General features: G+C 38.1%; 1 protein-coding gene across 3 annotated transcripts; it reads right to left on the bottom strand.

Annotated features, from left to right (window-relative positions):
- Positions 1–206: 206 nt before the first annotated feature.
- pak4 (p21 protein (Cdc42/Rac)-activated kinase 4) lies at positions 207–20,282 on the bottom strand. 3 transcript variants are annotated; one of them, XR_014030536.1, is made up of 11 exons: positions 20,078–20,282; positions 9,179–9,400; positions 7,566–7,786; positions 7,033–7,465; positions 5,996–6,451; positions 5,619–5,752; positions 5,044–5,170; positions 3,691–3,816; positions 3,467–3,601; positions 2,220–3,387; positions 207–1,845 (listed from the first exon to the last, which is right to left on the bottom strand). XR_014030536.1 is itself a non-coding variant. In XM_081371203.1 (10 exons), exons 2-10 carry the CDS (start codon positions 9,377–9,379, stop codon positions 3,232–3,234), a joined length of 1,989 nt encoding a protein of 662 aa, XP_081227329.1. In that variant the 5' UTR covers positions 9,380–9,400; positions 20,078–20,282; the 3' UTR covers positions 207–3,231. The 3 variants fall into 3 exon arrangements, 1 of the variants encoding a protein (XP_081227329.1); XR_014030537.1 differs by having other exon boundaries at positions 1,498–1,792; positions 1,992–3,387; XM_081371203.1 differs by having other exon boundaries at positions 207–3,387.
- Positions 20,283–20,386: the final 104 nt, after the last annotated feature.

Here is a 20,386-nt window from a genome sequence, read left to right as displayed (position 1 = left end):
TTTATAAAATGATGACATTCACAGTCAGTACTTCCCCAGTTAACACCATCTATAATTACCCCACATTGCCTAGAAACATATATGCTCAACAAAACAAAATGATTATGACACATCCTGCAGAAATAAATAACGTAACAGTTCTCCGAAGACTCCAGATAAATCATTCTCACACATTTGACCTAAGAGTGAAAAGAAAGAGCCGGAATAGGTTGTTTAAAAACTGTATTTGGGAAAACAAAAGAAAAAAAAAACAGTTTTAAGTTCATTTTACCACCAGTAAAAATTCACGTTATAAAAGGGAACGCTGACATCGGTTGACCACCAAAAATGACAATAAAGAGAAAACAGGACCGATATGAACAGTATGAACCATTTTACATGTCACAAAAATGCAGGCCTGTCAGTAGCATGGTGAAGATGATTTTAACACATTAGTCCAAAGTAAGTTCATGCTTCTATTCCACCTTCAAAACAATGTTTTTTAAAAACTATCTACATGATGAAAAAAATTATGATAAAAATAAAAAAAAAGCAGTGCAAGATTAATTAGAAACCTATTAGGCTTAAAATAAGTCGTCAGCAGAATACGGGCAATCCATTAGTTTTAATGCAGTGACAATCTGAGACAGAGACAAAGTGATAATACAATGTACCCTTTTCCATAGAGCATTCGCAGTACTGTTTGAGAGCACCAATTTAGGAACAAAATTGAAAACTTAACACAATAAAAGCAGATTACCTTACCACACAAGAGAACATACTCTGATTGGCCCTGGGAATGAGATTCAAAAAAAAAAGAGAAGTAATTTCTGGAAGCCATTCAACATGTTCACTGGATCAGTCTTTTGAGACAATCGTGCATTATGCCATTTTGCTCACAGTACAGCATTTTTCCATTTACACAATCCAATAACATAAGGCTCGTGGTCAACGGAGGTATCCTCTTTCAAAACAGTCAATAGTCATAAAACTTTGCAGGTTTATAATAATATATGAACAAAAATGAATGCATGGCTGGTCACAAAGCAATTGCGCCACTGCCCAAACAGAATGTGTTCATTTTCAGTTATGCATTACAGATATTCATGCATCAAGGCATTTTTTTCTTTGTAGAAATGCTGAACTTATCTGTTGCTTCAGTGCACTGAGGATGTTAAACAATCTCTACAATATTTCACAGATAAACGTGAGCCTATAAAACGCTACTCTCTCAATTTCATTATTTATTCATCTCTGAATATACATTTAAATGCTATACTTTGCTTCAATGCCGATTGTCATCATTGTTTCACCTTCTGAAAAAGTAACGCAGCCCAGCATGTAAAGAAATACCATTAAAAACTTTTACTGGTGGAAAAAATAAAATAAAATCCTAATAGTGTTTTTATATTAATTATGTCTGTCATTAATTTTCTCAAACCTTCACATCTACAATTAGAGTTATGGTTGCTGTCTTACAGTTTAGGCCATCAGCAAAATGATTTTTTTTTTTTTTTTAGAAAAACTCGACATATATACATTAGCTACCGTTTCAGTCTAGGATTAATCTCTACAATTCATCTTCGAAACAATTTGTAAATTACCGAATGTAACTGTGACCTTGATCTTCAAACAAATGTGCATTCACTCGATTCTCTTAAACGATTCAACTTGTGCTAATGTGGAGTCACTACAACAAATCTAAATATTTAAACGCCTTTCAGGGTTTTTTTGTCAGCGTTTTCAACCGCTTTGGTCCTGGATCTTTGTGACTAAGCAAAAAAAGATACACAGTCTTAAAGGGATAGTTCACCTCAAATTGAAAATGTTGTCATGTTCTTCCAAACCTGTATGGCATGCTTTCATCTGTGGAACATAAAAGAAGATATTTTGCACACATATTTCTTTTGTTGATGGGCTCCAAAACAACATTGCAGAAAAAAAAAGGAGAATAAATTAAAATTTTCATTTTTGGGTGAACTATCCCTTTAACGCAATGTGATGTAGTGTGCTTGGAATATGTTTGGACTATAAACTTGCAGTATTTCAGTATTTCCATCTTTGGTTGTTCCATTACTCTTCTGTTAAATCCTTGAACATGTCATGGCGCTCTTATAATAAAGAGCAGTAGTGTAAATTACCAATTATATGAGCATTCCTGCCTGTAGTTTAGTGTGTGGGATCTATATTTTCCACTTCCTGTGAACAAGCTCTCATGAAATAGAGCATACGTAACTCACATTTGTATAGTCCAGCATCTCTCCTTCAAAACGAATCTTTCAGAGAAAGGCCGCAAGTCTTCAAAGATGTAAGCTACTTAGCTGTAGGATTTAAGCACACATGAAAGGACATTCTCCTGCAGACTACCCTGCATGGAAAACAACTCGATCTCCTCTGTGGCGTGGCGCCGTGGTGAAAGTTTTGGAAGAGAAAAAACCCTACACCCAACCCCCCTCCCCCTTTATTATTTAAAAAAAGTGGAACAATGAATCAAAGGAGGAAGCTTCATATTGGAGTGCAGCTCAATCTCAGAACAGTGTTTTAAACTATCACACTGTCACTCAAAACACACCGATATAGCTCTCTACTTTCATTAAAACAAAATTAAAAAAGGTCTGAAACAAAACACCTCCAGTGTTTACCATTGCTTAGTGTTGTAACAGGAGCCTAGAGTTTCTTATAGTCTTTTTTTTTTCTATATAAAGTAAAAGGTTTTCTTCAGTAGTTGTTTTCCTGTTCAAATGGATTAATGAGTAGTGTGGTCCTGGTGCAAAAGATGAAGTGCAGGAAAAAAGCTTGAGGTTTGGAACAAATCCATCAAATTGTTGCTTTACATTGAGGGCAGATTAGAATCTCCAAGTGGTTTGTTTTCATAATATCTAATCCTCCTTAACTCGGTTCACCCAAAAGAAGCATAAAACCACTGAGAACACATGTTCTGGTGTTTCTGAATTAGCCAGAGAGGAAAACCTCTTCGAGCAGAACACTGTGAAGGATCATGTCTTTTTCATGTCACCAAATGGGGTGAATTCTATAGGTGTAAAAAAAACCCCAAAAAAAACAGAGGTAAAAATGTTTGTTTCAAAAGGGCCTCAAGATTCGTAGCATCAGTGGCCTTTTCTCCTAAAATTCTTGACCTGTACAATCATTTCAGATGTTTAAAGTGTGCAGAGTCCAGACTCCATCTTTGCATCTGGGTCTTTGCTTTGAGCTCAGTAGAGGGCCTGACAGATCCCGCCCTGATTTCTCTTCTCATCTCATGCGGTTTTGTCTCATGAGGGGAACAATGCAAGAGGGAGGGCCCGCTTTACTCAGGAAGGGATGCTTTAGAAGCTCTTGAGCTGTGGCCCTCTGGACAGGATCTCGCACGAGCATTCTGTCCAAGAATCCCTTGAGAAGTGGCGAGACCTATGGATACAGAACAACATTGTAATGTGTAACATTATGTTTTGTGCCTTCATGGTTAAGCAAGAGGTTACAGGTCTACCTTGTGGAGGTTTTTGAGCTTGGGTGGCAAATTGTCTCGGATCATTTTCATAGCCTTGAGAGGAGGCTCATTGAAGTACGGCGGCTCTCCATCTACCATTTCAATCACCATAATGCCAAGTGACCAAATATCCACCTGCAGAAACAGTTTTGTTTGTATAAGCCGCAGTAATGTCAGCAGTAATGCAACATAATATGAAAACAGTAAAGGGGTATGGGACTTGCCTCTGGTCCATACGGGAGTCTTGAGATGAGCTCAGGGGCCATCCAATAGGGCGTTCCTACAAGAGACTTCCTGCGCTGTACCTCTTTAGAGACCTGGGCGCAAAAGCCAAAGTCTGACAGCTTCACCTGCAAATGAGCAAGACCTGTTTGTGTCATGACAACAGTAATCCACACGTCAGTCGTCCATAAAATAACAATTTTATGATTCACCATGTCAATTAAACAATTTACCTACAGCGCCCTTCGCAGATCACATGCACAAGTACGCATGTGAGAATTTGAAAGCATCTATCAGTCAGATCACTATCGAATTGTCAGAACTCGTTTTATTTCTTTCATTCATATTCATATATATATATATATAATATATGTTATATAATATATTATATACATATACATACACACTCATTTATATAGATATAAATAACATTTATAAATGTGTTAATTATGCACTGGTGGCTTAATTATTTTTAACTAATATAATGTGCTCTAAAATGTTCACTGTTTCATGAAATTACACCGCAAACGAGCATGTGAAAGTGAAAAAAAGCCCCGTTTGCATCACAAATAATTGCTTTAAGTATTTTCTAAAAAGTTTTTCAAATTTTCTGTGAAAGCTTCTGCAATCCTTGCTTGAGTAACTACACAAAAAACTATGCCCTTTGGTACACTGCATGAGAAGCAGCGTCAGACATATGCAAGAGGAAATGAAACATGTAAGGTCAAACACATACAAAGACTGCCGAGAAACAGCTGAGGGTGGCTTAAAGAACTTCCGCCTATTTCAACCACAGACACATAGACCCTGTTTAACAAACCACTGCCTAGTTCAGAACCATCAAAAAGAAGATCTGGGTTAGGTATCATGGCCGGAAATTGCAGAATTATATTTCTGAATGCATTGACAAGCATGTAGCTAAAAAAAAGAAAGAAAGAAAAATGTGCACCACAAGCGATGGTTTTTTAACCCTCAGTCTGTTTGAGGTATCTTAAATACATAAATGGTGGTAGTGTTCTTGAAGTTTTGGTACTTTGTCAACAATTTAATTCTGATTTAGCTCACTGCTGACTTAAATGGCACATTTAGGTCATCTGTTCATCACAAGAGAAGACATGCTGGTCTGAGAACACAAAAGAACAGGTCTGTCAAAAACCTGTTTAAAGATCAACAAAGAGGTTCTCAGAAAACAACACTACAATGACAGAGAGTAGGATAGTTTTCTGATCTCATAACAAGTCAAAACATGTCATGAAAGGCTTCAGCTCATCTACCCAACTGCAGACAGTAGGGCCAAAGAACTGGTTATCATCTGACGTAATTGAATTTTCATTAAAGAGCTTTGAGGGACTTACTCTGCCATCATGGGTGAGAAGAATAGAATCACTCTTAATGTCTCTGTGAATGACTCCCTGGGAGTGAAGGACCGAGAGCGCTTTCAGAACAGACAGACACACAGTGGCGATCTGCTCCTCATTCATCCTGAAAACACAGTCAAACAACATAACTGAAATGTTAAACATTGAATGAAATCCTTAAAGCTGATAAAATGATCAAAGGCTGAATGGCGTGCCACACTGGACTGCTGTGATACCCTGCCACCTAGTGGTACTGCATTATTACTCAGTAACAGGTGGACAGCTATAAATGTAGATATAATGTATATTTTATAATGATTGTATTAGAAAACATATTTAAATATATTATACATTTTCTGTCACAAAGACAATATAATTATTTCCTAAATATTTGTGGTCTTCATACTTTTGATCATATTTTCATTTTGGTGGCTTAATAGGTATGCTGCAATTAAATAATCAAATAAAATAGACAGTTTAAATAACTTTGTTTTAACAATTTTAAACAGAATCTGAAAATATGTGCGATTACGAGTATAACTGAAAAACAATTAGTGATTGGAAATACTTGCCTGGTATGTGTGACTATGTCAGTTAAAGCACCACCCTCAAGGAACTCCATGACAACCCAGAGTTCATCGCCCACTAAGTAACTGTTGTACATCTCTACCACGTTCTCATGGTGATAGTCCCGCATGATCACCACCTTAGAAACAAGAAACACAGCAAGCAGACAGTTACAATTTAAAAGTCTTATTAAGTGGCTAAGGAAAGAAATGTTGGGAGGAAAATCGACCAGCAATAATAATTTTCACAATGTCTTCATGTACAATCCACAAACAGTGTTTACTGAAGAAGAATGTTCAGCTCCTATGTGCTGCATATCACACAAAAACACCCATCTGAACATCCAATTATAACACAGTAATCGCGTGTGGATTGCACCCACCTCGTTAAACAGCAATTCTCGCCGCTGCTGTTTTCGCAGATCCATCTTCTTCACAGCCACCAGCTTGCCTGTGGTCTTCACTGTAGCGATACAAACAATGCCAGTGGAACCTTCCCCTATCTTGATGTAGTGGTCCAGATAAGTGCGTGGGTCCCCGGGGTCAACCACCATCTGTAGAGCAGCACGGAACTGCTCGTGGGAGACCCGCTGTGGCTCCCTCTGAGGCGAGCGCGCCTGCTGGGGTGGTGCAGCCGGGGCGGATGGTTTTGGTGGCGGGGGAATCTGCTGGTTGTGCGGAGGCTCAGGGCCTAAGGCTGGATGGGAGGCGTGATGCTGTGGCTCTGCTCTGTGTTGCCCCTGAGAAGAAGTTTTACTGCCGCTGCTGCCTCCCCGGACTGCCCCAGTAGAGGGGCCGTTGTGGTGGGAAGGCTCATGAGATTTGGCTGGTTTTAAATCCTGCATAACATGGATAAACGATACTGAAATATCTGAAACAATTCCAATACTCCTTTTCTGCATTATCGACACACATGATACCAGCTGCGCGTTTTCGTTCTCTCTGACGTCCTCTCATTTGCTCCGGTGGCGCTCTAATAAAGCTTATCTATTTGATTTATACAATGAAGACTATCCAGTGTTATTTTATATTTGTGATATCATTTGCATTTTGCTAATTTGTTTTTATTTTATTACTCACTTTACTTTGTCTTTTTTTGTAAATTCAGTTTCAAATAAAGCCTATATGTACTGTGTGAAAGCTATTGCAACAAAACTACACAAATTATCAAAAGAATTATAAAATAATAAAAATATCTATATGCCAGTATATATGGCAGTTTTTCCCGTGGTTTCGAAAATGGTATCGAACATCGATATTTTTCACGGTATCAGATCGAACTTCAAATTCCAGTATCATGACAACACTAATATATATAGATATATTTTATAAAATACAAGCAGCCCAGCCCTATAAAAAACATCTATAATTGTTCATATTCTAGAAACATAATAGTATATTTAGTTTGATTTCTGTGTACCTGACCACTGGGGCTTCTTCCAGAGTCACTTTCAGCACGTGGGTATGTGTTGAAAGGTCGGCCAGTCTGCTGTGCAGTCTTTATTACTCCCTCTGTAACAGGTAGGTTAGGGGTGCGGATATTTGGCCCAGACAGTGGTCTCTTCTCACGGGGCGACTGTGGGCTACTGTCCCCACCAGTGTAGCTGGATTTGGGCCTCCTATCATTGGCCCCCTCTCTCCTTACTACCTGATCGTGATGATCACGTGGTTCTCTGTCACGTTCTCTGTGCTGGGGCGGTGCAGCTGGCCCTCCTAACCAGTTGGGCTCTTTGTTTCTGTTGGGCTCCTGACCGCGAGGCTGCTGGTGAGGTCGGGTGTCCTCTCTGGATGAACGGGCTGGTCGCTGAGACTGTCTGGGATCAGCACTTGGGTGCTCCTGACGCGGTTTCTCCCTACATGGACAAAAAAACAAACAGCCTCACTGTCAATATTGCCATGGTAGTCACTGGAAACCGAAAATTTATTTTGAAGTAAGGGATGCAAGTTGTGCACCTCTCTTTGCTGTCTCCATAGCGATCAGGATGTCTGTATTGGGGGTATTCTCCGTTCTCGTGGCCCCCTATTGATGATCCAGAGTCTCTGCGTGGTGGTGGTTGTGGTGGCGGGCTGCCTCTCCGCAGAGAGTTTGAGCGGATCACCGACATGGTCTCAAACTCATCCAGGAGCCACGTGAGAGAGCCATCGTCACCGATCTTACGACCCCGCACGATTGCCTGTGCAATACAAACAGGTTGAGGCATTTATGGTGAATAGATAAGAGGGAAAAGGTCAAATATGACAATACATATACACACAGAGTAGTGTTGTCAAAAATATAGATTCTTTAAATACTAAATTATCAAAAAATGTTCCAATACTCAATTTTCCACAGTATCGAAACACAGATACCAGCGGTGTTTTCTCATTTCTCTCTTCTGTTCGACAGCTAGTAAACACACACGGCCGCTTCCCCTCACTCGTCTCATTCGCTCTAGTTAAATAGTGTTGCTGTTACAGGCCGATTGTGTGTATGCAGTAAATTTTACTTTTTGCTGCAACGGATGTCATGAGAACCGATACTTCGGTACTGAGTCTGTATCAACATTTTAAAATCCTGACATACATGAGTACCAAAAATGAAAGTATCAGTATCGGATCCCTAGTAATTTGTTTGTTTGCTTTTTTGTATATTCAATTCAAAGTTTGAAATCAAGCTTCCTTTTGCTGTAAGATATTGCAAAAAAAAAATTACCCCATTGTAAAAACACAAATACTTTGAGCGGGGAAAAAATTAGGTGAGATAATAATAATGGTAATTGATCAATGCTTATATGTGAATAAAAGCCTAAATTAAAATCTGTTCATCATATAAAGCGATCATGTCTCTTGCTTGATTCATATTGCTTACTGTTACGATGGGCTGGTTTCACAGACAGGGCTTAGAATAAGCCAGGAATCAGGATTAGGCCTTAGTTCAATTAGGACATTTAAGTAGCTTTTATAAACATTCCCTAGAAAAAAATCATTACTGGTGTGCATCTTGAGACAAAACAATGACACTGACATGTTATAAGAAATGTCAGAGCAAGTTGCTTTCAGTTAAAACTGCTAAAACATGCATTTTAGTCTGGGACTAGCTTAAACCTTGTCTGCAAAACCAGGGAGATGTGTCATAATTTTTGAATCTTAAAAATATTGATTACCTAGACTTTCAGTGGATGGATCAAAAATTATGAGATAATATTAAAAATATCTATATGGCAGTTTTTCCCCATGGTATCGAAAACGGATATTTTTCAAGTTATCATATCGAAATTAGAAATTCCAGTAATGTGACAACACTAATACAGAAGTTCCAAGTCTTACTCTCACACATTCAATTCAGATTGCAAGGTCACACCAATTCTTTTGAAGATCCAGCGACAGGTAAAAAGTACCAATTGTGGAACAAGTTCCAATATTTTCCCAGATTCCCAAACCTAAACATCACCAAGAATCATTATTTATCATTTATCTTTAGTGAATCCAAAACTTAGTACTTTACCTCATTGATTGTAACATACAAAAACTAAAAAGCTTAAATCAAAACCTAAACCAAACACACAAGCTGACTCCTTTCCTCTGACCTTGCGTGGCTCTACAGTAGTGATGACTGTGGCGTCGATGAAGGGTTTGGGCCTCTTGGCCGTGTCCTCAATGAGGCTCTGCCATTGGCGTGGAAGCCCCACGAACTTCTGCTCATGTTCATCAAAATCAGTGTGGACACGATGCTCAAAGTTGGAGGGTGCCGAGATCTGGACACGTTGCTTTTTCTTCTTGCTGAACATGGCTGCAGTAGATCATCAGACCTAGAACCAGGGAAAGACAAAAATAATTATCTGCTAAATCATTCAGTGAAACCTCACTGAGTCATACACTACCGTTCAAAGGTTTTGGGTCAATAAAATAATTTGACATAAATTCATACTTTTATTCAGAATAGATGAAACTTTGTGACAGTAAAGACATTACATGATGCAAAATCTATATTAAAAAAGCTGTTAATTTGAACTTTATTCATAAAAGAACCTGGGGAGGGGGGCGGTATCACAGTCGCCACAAAAATATTAAACAGCACAATGGTTTTCAAAATTGAGAATATTAAGAAAATGTTTCTTAAGCACCAAAACAGCATATTAGAAAGATTTCTGAAGGATCATGACACTGAAGACTTCAGCTTTGCCATCTCAGAAATAAATTAGCCTACATTTTTAAAATATTCAAAATTTCAAATAGAAAACTGTTATTTTAAATTGTACAGATTTTTGACAATACTCTTGTTTATATTTACTGTAATTTTCAATCAAATAAATGCAGCATAAGAGACTTCCTTTAAAAAAAACAAAGAAAAACAATCCAACCTTTTCAGCAGTAGTGTACTGTACATCATAAGAAATAACTTGATAGCAATTAAAACTAGCCTGTTCATTCACAAAACACTGGGAGGGACACACAGTCAGCTGTTCATTTTAAAATGTCAGCTCTCTCACTTCACCTTTCTGAGCATTTCAACAACAGTCTCTTTATGCGGTACAAAACAAAGCAGTCCAACTCTCCATGCTTTCCCTTTTCTCGCTTTTGCCCTGCCCATTCTCTCCATGGGAATCAGAGACACTCCCAGAATCCAAATACTGGACTCTGATATGATTGGGCCGAAACCCCCTCCCACACCTGACGGGCTGAGCCTGGGAAAACTCAGCTGCTTCCTGGGACGATGCAGCAGCAAGAGGCATTTTTCAAAAGAGTGAAGCATTTGAAGTGTAACCCGATCTTTTGGGACGATGTCAGCTGGGTCATGAGGTCACAGCTTCAGGAGTCTTGGAATCCACGTGAATGTTTTATGAAGTGCTGGTTTTCAACATTGAGAGTAATGAAAACATTCAGAGCGAGTGAAGAACTCAAAAGTTGCAGAACTGGAAAATATTCAAAACAGTTTCCGGAAGCAGATATATATATATTCACTAGAGGAAGAAAGCGTGCACAAGCACTGCAGAGGAAACACCAGTTTACCATACGGTGACGAGCAGTCATAACTCATTTGACATTTTGATGAGCAACTATGTGTCACTCATGTTATAGCAACTTATTACTTATCACTCATGCTTATGGCAACTTAAATGTACCCTGGAGCAAGCTGGCGCTGAGGTGACCTTTCAAGGCCACAAATAATAATAGGTGAATTTACATGGAGCATTGTATTCCGAGGAGTAGGGCTGGGTATCGAGTTCGATATTTTTAAGGCACCGACTGAATTGCCTCTATACCATCAAGTATCAAAAAAAATGTCTTGTCTTTCGGTACCAAATTTTGATACCTAAGGGGTTAAAAACATTAGTTTACGCCGGTTAAGCCCAGAGACGTGGCTCACACGTGAGGCTGTAGTGTGCAAGTATCCCAACCCCCATAGATGTAAAAGATGTGGAAAAGATCAAAAGTGTGCCATTTTACACACATACATATAGGCTATATGTAAAATGGCACAGCTTTTTAAATATCTGAACGTACACTCTTAATATCAGTCAATCAAGCATTATATTATGATATTATGATAATCAAGCACTATTTAATGATAGAACTTTAGTAATTAACTAAAACTTGGTAACTATGTATGAATGAATATTTTTCATTTTAACTGAACTTAGGACTGGTGGTGGTGCTTAAGATATGTTGGTCATTAAGTGTTTCTGTAAAAAAAAGATCAGATGAATAGATAATAGTAATTATTATTTAAATATAATAATACGACTACTAATTCTACTACTAATAACAATATATAATGCACTAAGGACTGATGAGCTGCTGGGTTCATGAATATTAATTACTTTGTCAGCGTTCGCTCTAAATGATTTGCTGAAATCAAAACCGGGACGGCGTCGATTCTGCCTAGCACGTAAGACTCTCACTCTCTCTTTGTGTGCGAGAAACAGTACAGTGAGTCACAGCAAAGTGAAGGCGAGTCGTGCACCTTCACACTAGTGTTTACTGTACACATCAAATACAGGTGCAATGCTCATCCATGATACAGATCACTTGACAGAGAGCGAAACTCAAGCGCTCAGGTAGTGTTCAGCCAGCGAGTAAAAAAATATCTATGCTAAACTTTAGTGCTGCACGATTAATCGTATCGCAATCGCGATGTCAAGCCTACGCGATTATATGACGCAAAATGCTGCGATTTTATATTAAATAAACAAATTAGCGCTGTTAATGCACTTATTAATGCAAATGCTTTTAAACCATTCATGCGCGATAAGACCATGGATAAGACATAAAAGAGCTGCCTGTGAATGTCCTCCTGACACACACACAAACACACACACACACACACACACACACACACACACACACAGACGCGCGCCAGTATCAAGTTCTCTTTAGCGGTAGAACGAACAACACACATGTATGGCAAAATGAACGCGCTGCCTGTGAATGTCCTGACTGTGACAGACAGAAAGACTCGCGCTAATATCGTGCGTGCGCACAAAACAGCATGACAGAATACAGTTCTCTTTCGAGCTTGAACGAACAATAACACACAATTATGCCAAAATGTCTTTTTGTCGAGTTTCTTCATAACATAAGAGTAGTCTTATGATGAACGTGAAGAGTTGTGATGACTCGTGAAAGAATGAGGCGCGTGTGAGATCCGCGTCTCTGACAGCGGCTGGTCTTAAAGGGACAGTACACAGTAGCCACTAATTATATCTGTCGCTAAAGTTATTCTTTTTTATTTTTTTATTTTTCTATTTTTTTTTATTATTATTTTTCTTTACCCCTGACATGTATGGTTATACGTACTCTTGTATGTAAATTATGTTTTGTTCTTGTTAAAATGCAAAAAAAAAAAAAAAAAAAAAAAAAAAAAAAAAAATCTGTCGCTAAAGTTAATCAAAGAACAAAGGGAACAGAGAAAAACACTCACTGCTCTTGACTAAAGAACTTTTTTCTTTATGCTAATCACTAATCTGTGTGTGCATTTATTTTCCTTGAGAACCAAGCAAGTTGACTCATGAAACCATTTGTTTATTATATCGCATATCGCAATCGTAATCGCAATATTGACCTCAATTATCGCAATATGACATTTTCCCCAAATCGTGCAGCCCTACTAAACTTACACTTAGCCTCTAACACACACTGGCTAACGACAGACATTTTTTAGTTGCCCAGAGTGAAGATTTAGGGCCAATCTCATTTCTCTGTCTTACCCCTTCCCCTTCCCCTTCCCCTTCCCCTTCCCCTTCCCCTTTGTCTGCGTCTTCCCCTTGCCCCTCGATACCGAGTGAAGGGGGGTAGGGGGAAGAACGTTTCTCTAAGAAATGAGACACCACTCGATTACAGTTTGCGTCATCTTCCCTTTCCGCTAGCTGGCTGCTTCTACGTCAACAGAGGCGATACGAGTTGACATAAACAAACGAAGATGCCGTCATCTCGGGTTGTGATATTGATTGCCTGGTCTCTTTTTATCTTTGCACGCTTGTGTGTTATCAGTCAAAGACATTGATTCATTGTATTTAACGGCGGCGCCGGCGACACCATTGCTAAGCAAAACATTAGTAAACGGCAAATAGCGCAAAGCTTCTAGCTAGCGGTTAACTAGCGATTCAAAACAAAAACAGCTTGAACATTTTATTAAAAGTATCATAAAACACGAGTGTCATTAAACTGCTGAAAATAGTTATATTGTGCGACTCACTTCTGAGAAATTCCTACCCCTCTCTTTCAAGTGTGGTCCTCCGCAAATTTGGTTTCAAGGGCTATGTAGCCCTACGCCTTGGCCCTAGCCCTTAATCAAAATGAGAATTGGGACGCCACTTCCCCTCACATGAACGCGCAAAAACGAGGGGAAGGGGTAAGAGTAAGGGGTAAGACAGAGAAATAGGGCTGAAACGATTAGTCGACATTGTCGACAACGTCGACAATAAAAAATTGTCGACAAATATCTTTGTTGTCGAGAAGTCGTTTGATCCCACGTGACCTAATGTAAGGGCCTGCAATATCGCGATTTGACTGCTACGGCGCTGTAGCGCTAGAGTGTAATGCAGCCGTTACAAATGCGGTAGCAGAAAACACAGCGCGAATTCTGACGGAGTGCAAACGAATCCGAACTAGCAAGGTGTGTGAAAGTTTCACAAAACTTCAAACCAAGAATGCTGTCGTGTGCAATACATGCAAGGCGTAACTTGCTTTTCACGGGAGCACAACATGCATGTTAAAGCACTTAAAGAGGAAAAACCCGGCACGAGACGAGCCAGTGAGAGGTGAATATTCTCCAGCTGAAGCTAAATAACTAGCAGTAAATCTCTTTTTAGAGAATGCAATACTACTAATAATAGCAATAATATTAACAATAATAATATAATTACAGTAATGTGATGATTATTTTTGCATAGAATAAAGCTTGATCGAGCTTAGGAGTCAGGGCTGTTTTTATTATTGTAACTAGTTATTACAGTCTTATCACTTGCCTGTATTTTGTTCCATATTCATGAAGACTTACAAAAAGAGATGTTATGAAGAATATCATGTCAGTTATTTTTTTATACTGTAAATTAAAAGGTGAATGAGAATGTCTCTGTCAGCTCAGCAGTCAATTTTTTTTAAAATTGTGTTCTTATAATAATTGTTTGCAGTTTAAGTTTGTCTGTAATGCAGCTGATAATTTTTTTTGTTTATTTTTTTTTTCTATTGAAAGAGAACCCGAATATTTAACCAATGCTTAGAGCATTTGTGTGTGATTTGAGTTGGACAGAAATCTGAAAACTTAAAGAGAATGACCTGTTTAGTTGGCTCAAAATTCATTAAACAAACCATTTCAAAAGCTGAAGTGATTTTCTTTTTTTTATATTATAGTTAGAATATGTATAACTCAGTGTTTTAACTAATTGAAAAGGCTGAATAATCGTTCCAAACTTACTGATTAGTCGGCGAAATAATCGACGATTAGTCGATTAATCGTTCTAATAATCGTTAGATTAATCGATTATCAAAATAATCGTTTGTTGCAGCCCTACAGAGAAATGAGACGCAGCCTAACTCTCATTGTAGAGGGATGCGTTTAGTCAACTAGGTGACAGCACACTGAATATACATAACTGGAAACAAAAGAGTTGTACTATTTCAAAATGGAAGTGCGTAATGAAGCTCAGTGCAAGTAGTCCATTGACAAACAAATATGTTAACTACAGATAATAACAGAGTACATGAATCATGAAGCGAATGAGTTAACGGTAATGTTACATAAGTAAATGAGTGAGTCAAGAAAGAAAAAAACATTTGCATTAAGCTGAGCTGGCAAAACAAATGTACAACGCTCAATATAGTCGTGTCAATACTAAGGAAAAAGGAAGCAATTTCAAACCCAGCTGAGCTTACGATTACATGCTATACAGAAAAACTGAGGCTGTTAACTTGCACCTGTGAGATTGTTTCTTTGCAACAGGTGAGGGTGAAATATGAGTGACAGGTGCAGGTTCTCTAGCAGAGATCTACAGCTACTTCACACACATGACACAGAAATACAAATGCACGACTACAATACTAACACAATTTCATTTCCATAAACACTTCCTGTTCTATGACCATCAGTGGCATCAGCCCACAAAAGGTTTGAAATGTTTACAAAAGAGCAATAATCAATCAGGCTTTGTGTCTGACATAAAAAAAGTGTAAAGCAGTTAAACTCGAACAGTCAAACACTTCCTGGTTGAGCCTGGCATTCCAGACACATACCATTATGCACTGGTGAACAGTGAGAAAGAAGTCTCTGTGGTCAACGCTCTCGAGACGAGCCCTGGCCAGGAAGACTGTCTCTGCGGATTGGCTTTTAATAAGCAGAGATACTGACCCCTCAAAACGGCCCAAAGAGTTGGGGAAACAATTCAAGTAGACTGATATCTTTGTAAAAGTTTGTACTTGTAGTATTAAGCTAACTTAGCAGAAGCAGGCCAGCAGTGTTTGTTTTTACAAGCCCAGTACAGAGCACTGCAAAAACAGCTTGACCTTGGAACTAAACTCTGTCATTAGAGGTCTTCTTATCAGACCAACCCAGTGTTTACAGAACCTGCTGCTTCTGTCCGCTAAAATGCTGTGATTAAAACAAGAAGAGCAAAGCAACATGGCTTGTTTTAGACAAAGTTTTCCCACCGATTCTCTACAATTTCCAGGCAAAAAAAATATTTTACACACATAACTAGGGGTCTCAGTTCTCACTTTGAATAGACATGTTTCAGGCCATTCATCAGAAACAAAACACAGTGTCTCCTTTTGAATATTCCAGGTAATACATGTATAATGCAACAAAAACAACAGCGCTTTTCTTGTTGGCCAACAACCGTTATTTGTTATTCAGACATTGTGCAGCACTAAAAGCAGTAGCCTAACTCCAATGTGATAATGTCTCACAATGCTTTGCATGTGCTACATACACAAAGTCTTTATGTGAACTTGACTGCAGGTCAGAGCTTGATAGAGGGCTTTCTGATGGAACGGATTACACATCATCTCACCAAAGACAACAGTACAGTGTTCAGTACAGGGACTCACAAAACACACATGCAAGTTGGAAAGTGGCATCACTTTGCAGCTGATGGGTAATTAGGTAATGCACTACTGAACAACTTGTGCAACAATAGATTCAACTCAGTTACAAAGTATCCTTGATCATTTAATTCATGAAATAGGCCTACAAACCAAAAGAACTAGTAAATGAACATGTTGAAAAACGATAATTTTAAAACATATTGTTGCTCTCCTACAGTGCAAAACTGATTCCTCCTGTCACAATAACACATTGTCCAATGAAACAACAGCTAAGCATTCTACATACACCCAAAAAGTTCAAAGTGAGATGAACTGATGCAGATTTATTGGCTGCCACTTGATACTTTACTAAAAAGCTTTTGGCGATGCTACATTATTCAAAGGTTTGTGGTCAATCAGATTTTTATTTATTTATTTATTTATTTATACGTTTATTCAGCAAATATGAATTAAATTGAAAAAGGGACAGCAAAAGACTTAAATAATCTTAAAGATTATATTTCAAATAAATGCTATTTTCAAAAAATAAGCATACAATATATAAGCATAAAAAATAAGCTCTAAAAAATAAGCAGCACAAGCACAACTATGTTTCTTGAGCACCAAATCAGCATATTAGATACAGCACTATAATGACACTGAAATGGACATGAATAAAAAAAATTGTTTTTTATAAATACGTGGAATATAATCATTTTTATGATGTGAATCATGAGGCAAGTAAATATTCACACCCATATTAAAAAAAAAAAAAAAAAAGTTGTTTTAAATTGTAATAATTTCTCACAATATTACGGTTTTTGCTAGCCTAGAAATCTAGACGCACCCTAACGGCAGCAAAATGTATTTTGCAGCCAGGGCAGTCTAGCAACTCTCCATAGACTTTCGAGCTGCAAAAAGCTAAATTGGGTCAGGCCAATCACGTCGCGTATAGAGTAGGCGGGGCGGGCTTAACATAATGACGACAGAGTTGCGACGGTTACCTGCCACTTGAAAACAAAGAATGACTGCTGCTGGCGAACAGTCTTTCGAATCGGCTTTGGCCGCGACTCTGGAGGACTTGGAGTTAAGTTTTTCTTTGAGAAAAGAGCAAAGAACGGCACTTAAGTCATTCTTAAAAAAAGGAAGATGTGTTCGTCGTTTTGCCGGCCAGATATGGCAAAAGTTGAATCTATCAACTAACGTTAGCTCGGCTGTTGGGAAAACGCTCTGGTTGGTTGAAGCGCTGTCCTATTGCGTGCAGAGGGAATTTGAAAGACAGCCGTTTATCCCGCCCCTCGGATTAAACCGCGTCTATGGTGAGTTTCCAGACCTAACATCTTGATGTAGGTCTGGCTTGCCAGGCTAGTTTTTTGCTGTATTTTTGATAAAATAACTGCAGGCTTCTTTCAGAACTCTTACCGACAGCAATCTTTTGAACAGTAATGTATATTTGTTTTCCCCAGATAATTCAATCAAATACCAAAAACATTCTTGAGAAATTACTTTTGTAATACCCTGTCAAAACAGAAGAAATAGAACAATAATTAAAAATCATGTCCACATATTGGCTATTGAAAAAAATCAGTAATGGTTGCAACAACAAAAAAATGTATCCTTTGATCGATTGTGACAAGGTAATGTTGTCCAGACAGCAATTTCCATGGGCAGACCTGAAATTCATATCAGAGCTCTAGACAAAGAAACACAGGAAACTGAAAAATTGCCTCTCAAGCCAGACGAAGGGACAGTCTCATTCAACCCCTTTTCATTAAAAAATGATCAGATTCATTTGAAATTCGAGTCGATGTCATTGAGAAGCAATACAACTGGAAAACTGAATGTTTAGACCTATACTGAGTCAAATATAACATTTAACACCACACTTTGTCTTTCAAAAGCAGTGTTTAGGGTTTCAATTTTATTTCATTTAGAACTTAATGAGCAAAAGTCAAACGCTGGGCTAAAGTAAGCTGTAGCATGGGAGATTGCACATTATGAGTGACCCTGTCCGGCACTGAAGCATTTAAGGAATGTTTGGAGTGCCCGGTACAGACTGCGCCCCTGACTGAATCTCCCATCACACCTCCTCGAAGCAGACATATCCTGACAAACTCACGGCTGCTGGAAACAAGCACAGGAGCAAAGAAAGTGAAACAACCAATGAAGAACATTGGACAGTTAGAAAAAGGTACAAGAGATTCTGAACGACAACCCCATTACATACTGAGTAACTTGTGAGAGGTTGTATTCACTCTTTATAGTAGTTCATCACAAAGACAAAGGCAGCATTCCAATTAGATATCATGTTGCACACCTTATTATAAAAGCACAGATAGACTAAAACTATCAATTTCTGAGGCTTATCAAACATGATCAAAACGGTGCAGAAAAACCTGTCATACACAATCTACTACATGTCTTCTGCCCTGTGACAGTAAATACTTTTTAGTTAGTCTTTTAAATATAATGGTTAATATGTCTACCTTCAGTTCGTGGTACACGTGTCTTTTTATTGTGCAATCTTTAACGATTTTTTTAAGTAAACGTAAAAAATATTGTATAGGTCAAGAGAGAAATGCACTATATGTTCATTGTATGTTTTATTTTGTGCTTATTTTCTATGCAAAGCACTTTGAATTGCCATAGTGTGAGATTTTAATTCCTTTCTATGTAAAACATTTTGAATAACTGTTTTAATTTTCTTTACTTTTATTTTGTGATTATTTTTATTCCTTTCTATGTAAAGCACTTTGAATTTCCACAGTGTATGAAATGTGCTATATAAATAAACTTGCCTTGCCTGTTATATTACAAAGCAAGCTATCAGAATTTCATCTCTTTTAGACAACATTTTTCTCAGTTTGTGCCTCTGAATAAAACAGGTGTTTTTACTGAAGGTGTGAGAGCTCGATATTATCACTCTCTCATGCTATAAGGGACATTAAAGCCAGATATGATACAAAACAATACACATATGCAGGTTTATTTTGTCTAAAGTTTCAATAAACTGTTCCATTTAAAAAAAATGATGTCAAACAAGCTGGCATACTGAATATGTTGAGTGATTATTGCTTTACACCCCTTAGAAAAGGAAGGTCTCTTTTAAATTATGTAAATAGTGACTCTCATGATGCGATTCATACAGTCACCAATGGTCTCTAGTATCAACTTCGCTCAACACGATGCTTTTGAGAAACGCAGCCCAGAATCGATACTACAACTGAAACCACATACTGCCCACTCAAAACCAATACCAAAACCAAACATTGCACGACTAAAAATTACCAATTTACATTCGGAGAATCGTTAGAAGGTACTGTGAACTTTGACATGAATTATATGATATTTTATGTCAAATAAACTAAAATAGCTTAGTTACTTGTATGGACAGTGTCAGCATCACAGCTTCTTATCAGACACGTAGAAAATCGCTCACACATTTTAGGGATTTACAAGCTCTAACAGAACAAGTCTTATTCATTTGTGTTATTTATTTACTGTATTATGTCACTAGCTGCACCACCAGTAACACTTTAGTTATACTTTCAAGTAGTTTCAGGCGCCTTCTGACACTAATATAACGAATGATTTATTCCTTTCCAGATAGCAATTCAGGAGCAGCTCACAAATCTATCTCTTGATCCGAATCTTGAGTGAAAAGAGGGTCTGAAATGATGGCATTATTTGCAGACTACTGTAACTCATTCCCAATCTAAATCTGAAAACATAAATACAAACTTCAGTGGCATTAAAAACAAAGTAACTTTCTAGTTAGTATCTTTTATCACTTAAAGTAATGTTTTGACACTCGGTAGACCAAGCTACTTAGCTAGCTGTGAGGAATTAGCTAAATTAGCACGACGAACAAACTCACCGAAACTACAGGCTGACACACAAAACAAACTGCGATGGCACACAAACGACTCTCGTTTGTAATACAAATCGTGTTTTAAAAGTCCTACCTGTGGTGAGAAGAGTGTTCGCTGAAAAATAAACTTCATATGGTCGGTTAAGTTTCTTGAGAGTAAAGTTAGCTTCAGCGGGCTAAGTGCGCGTATCAGTCTCACCGAAGCCCTCACGAGCGCGCTGCTCGTGCTCTCTGCGCCATATTCACGCTGAACCGTCATCCGGGGACCTGACCACTGAGCGCTGGCCTCAGCATGCCGTGCTCACAGCCACAGTAGGCTACTATACATAATAATTATGTATATTTATTCTTCTTTATATATGTGTATATATGTGTGAACATCTTTATATATATGTATTTATTT

Source organism: Scardinius erythrophthalmus, assembly GCF_964197995.2.
Source record: "Scardinius erythrophthalmus genome assembly, chromosome: 7".
Taxonomy (NCBI): Eukaryota; Metazoa; Chordata; class Actinopteri; order Cypriniformes; family Leuciscidae; genus Scardinius; species Scardinius erythrophthalmus.
This window is presented reverse-complemented; position numbering and strand designations above follow the sequence as displayed.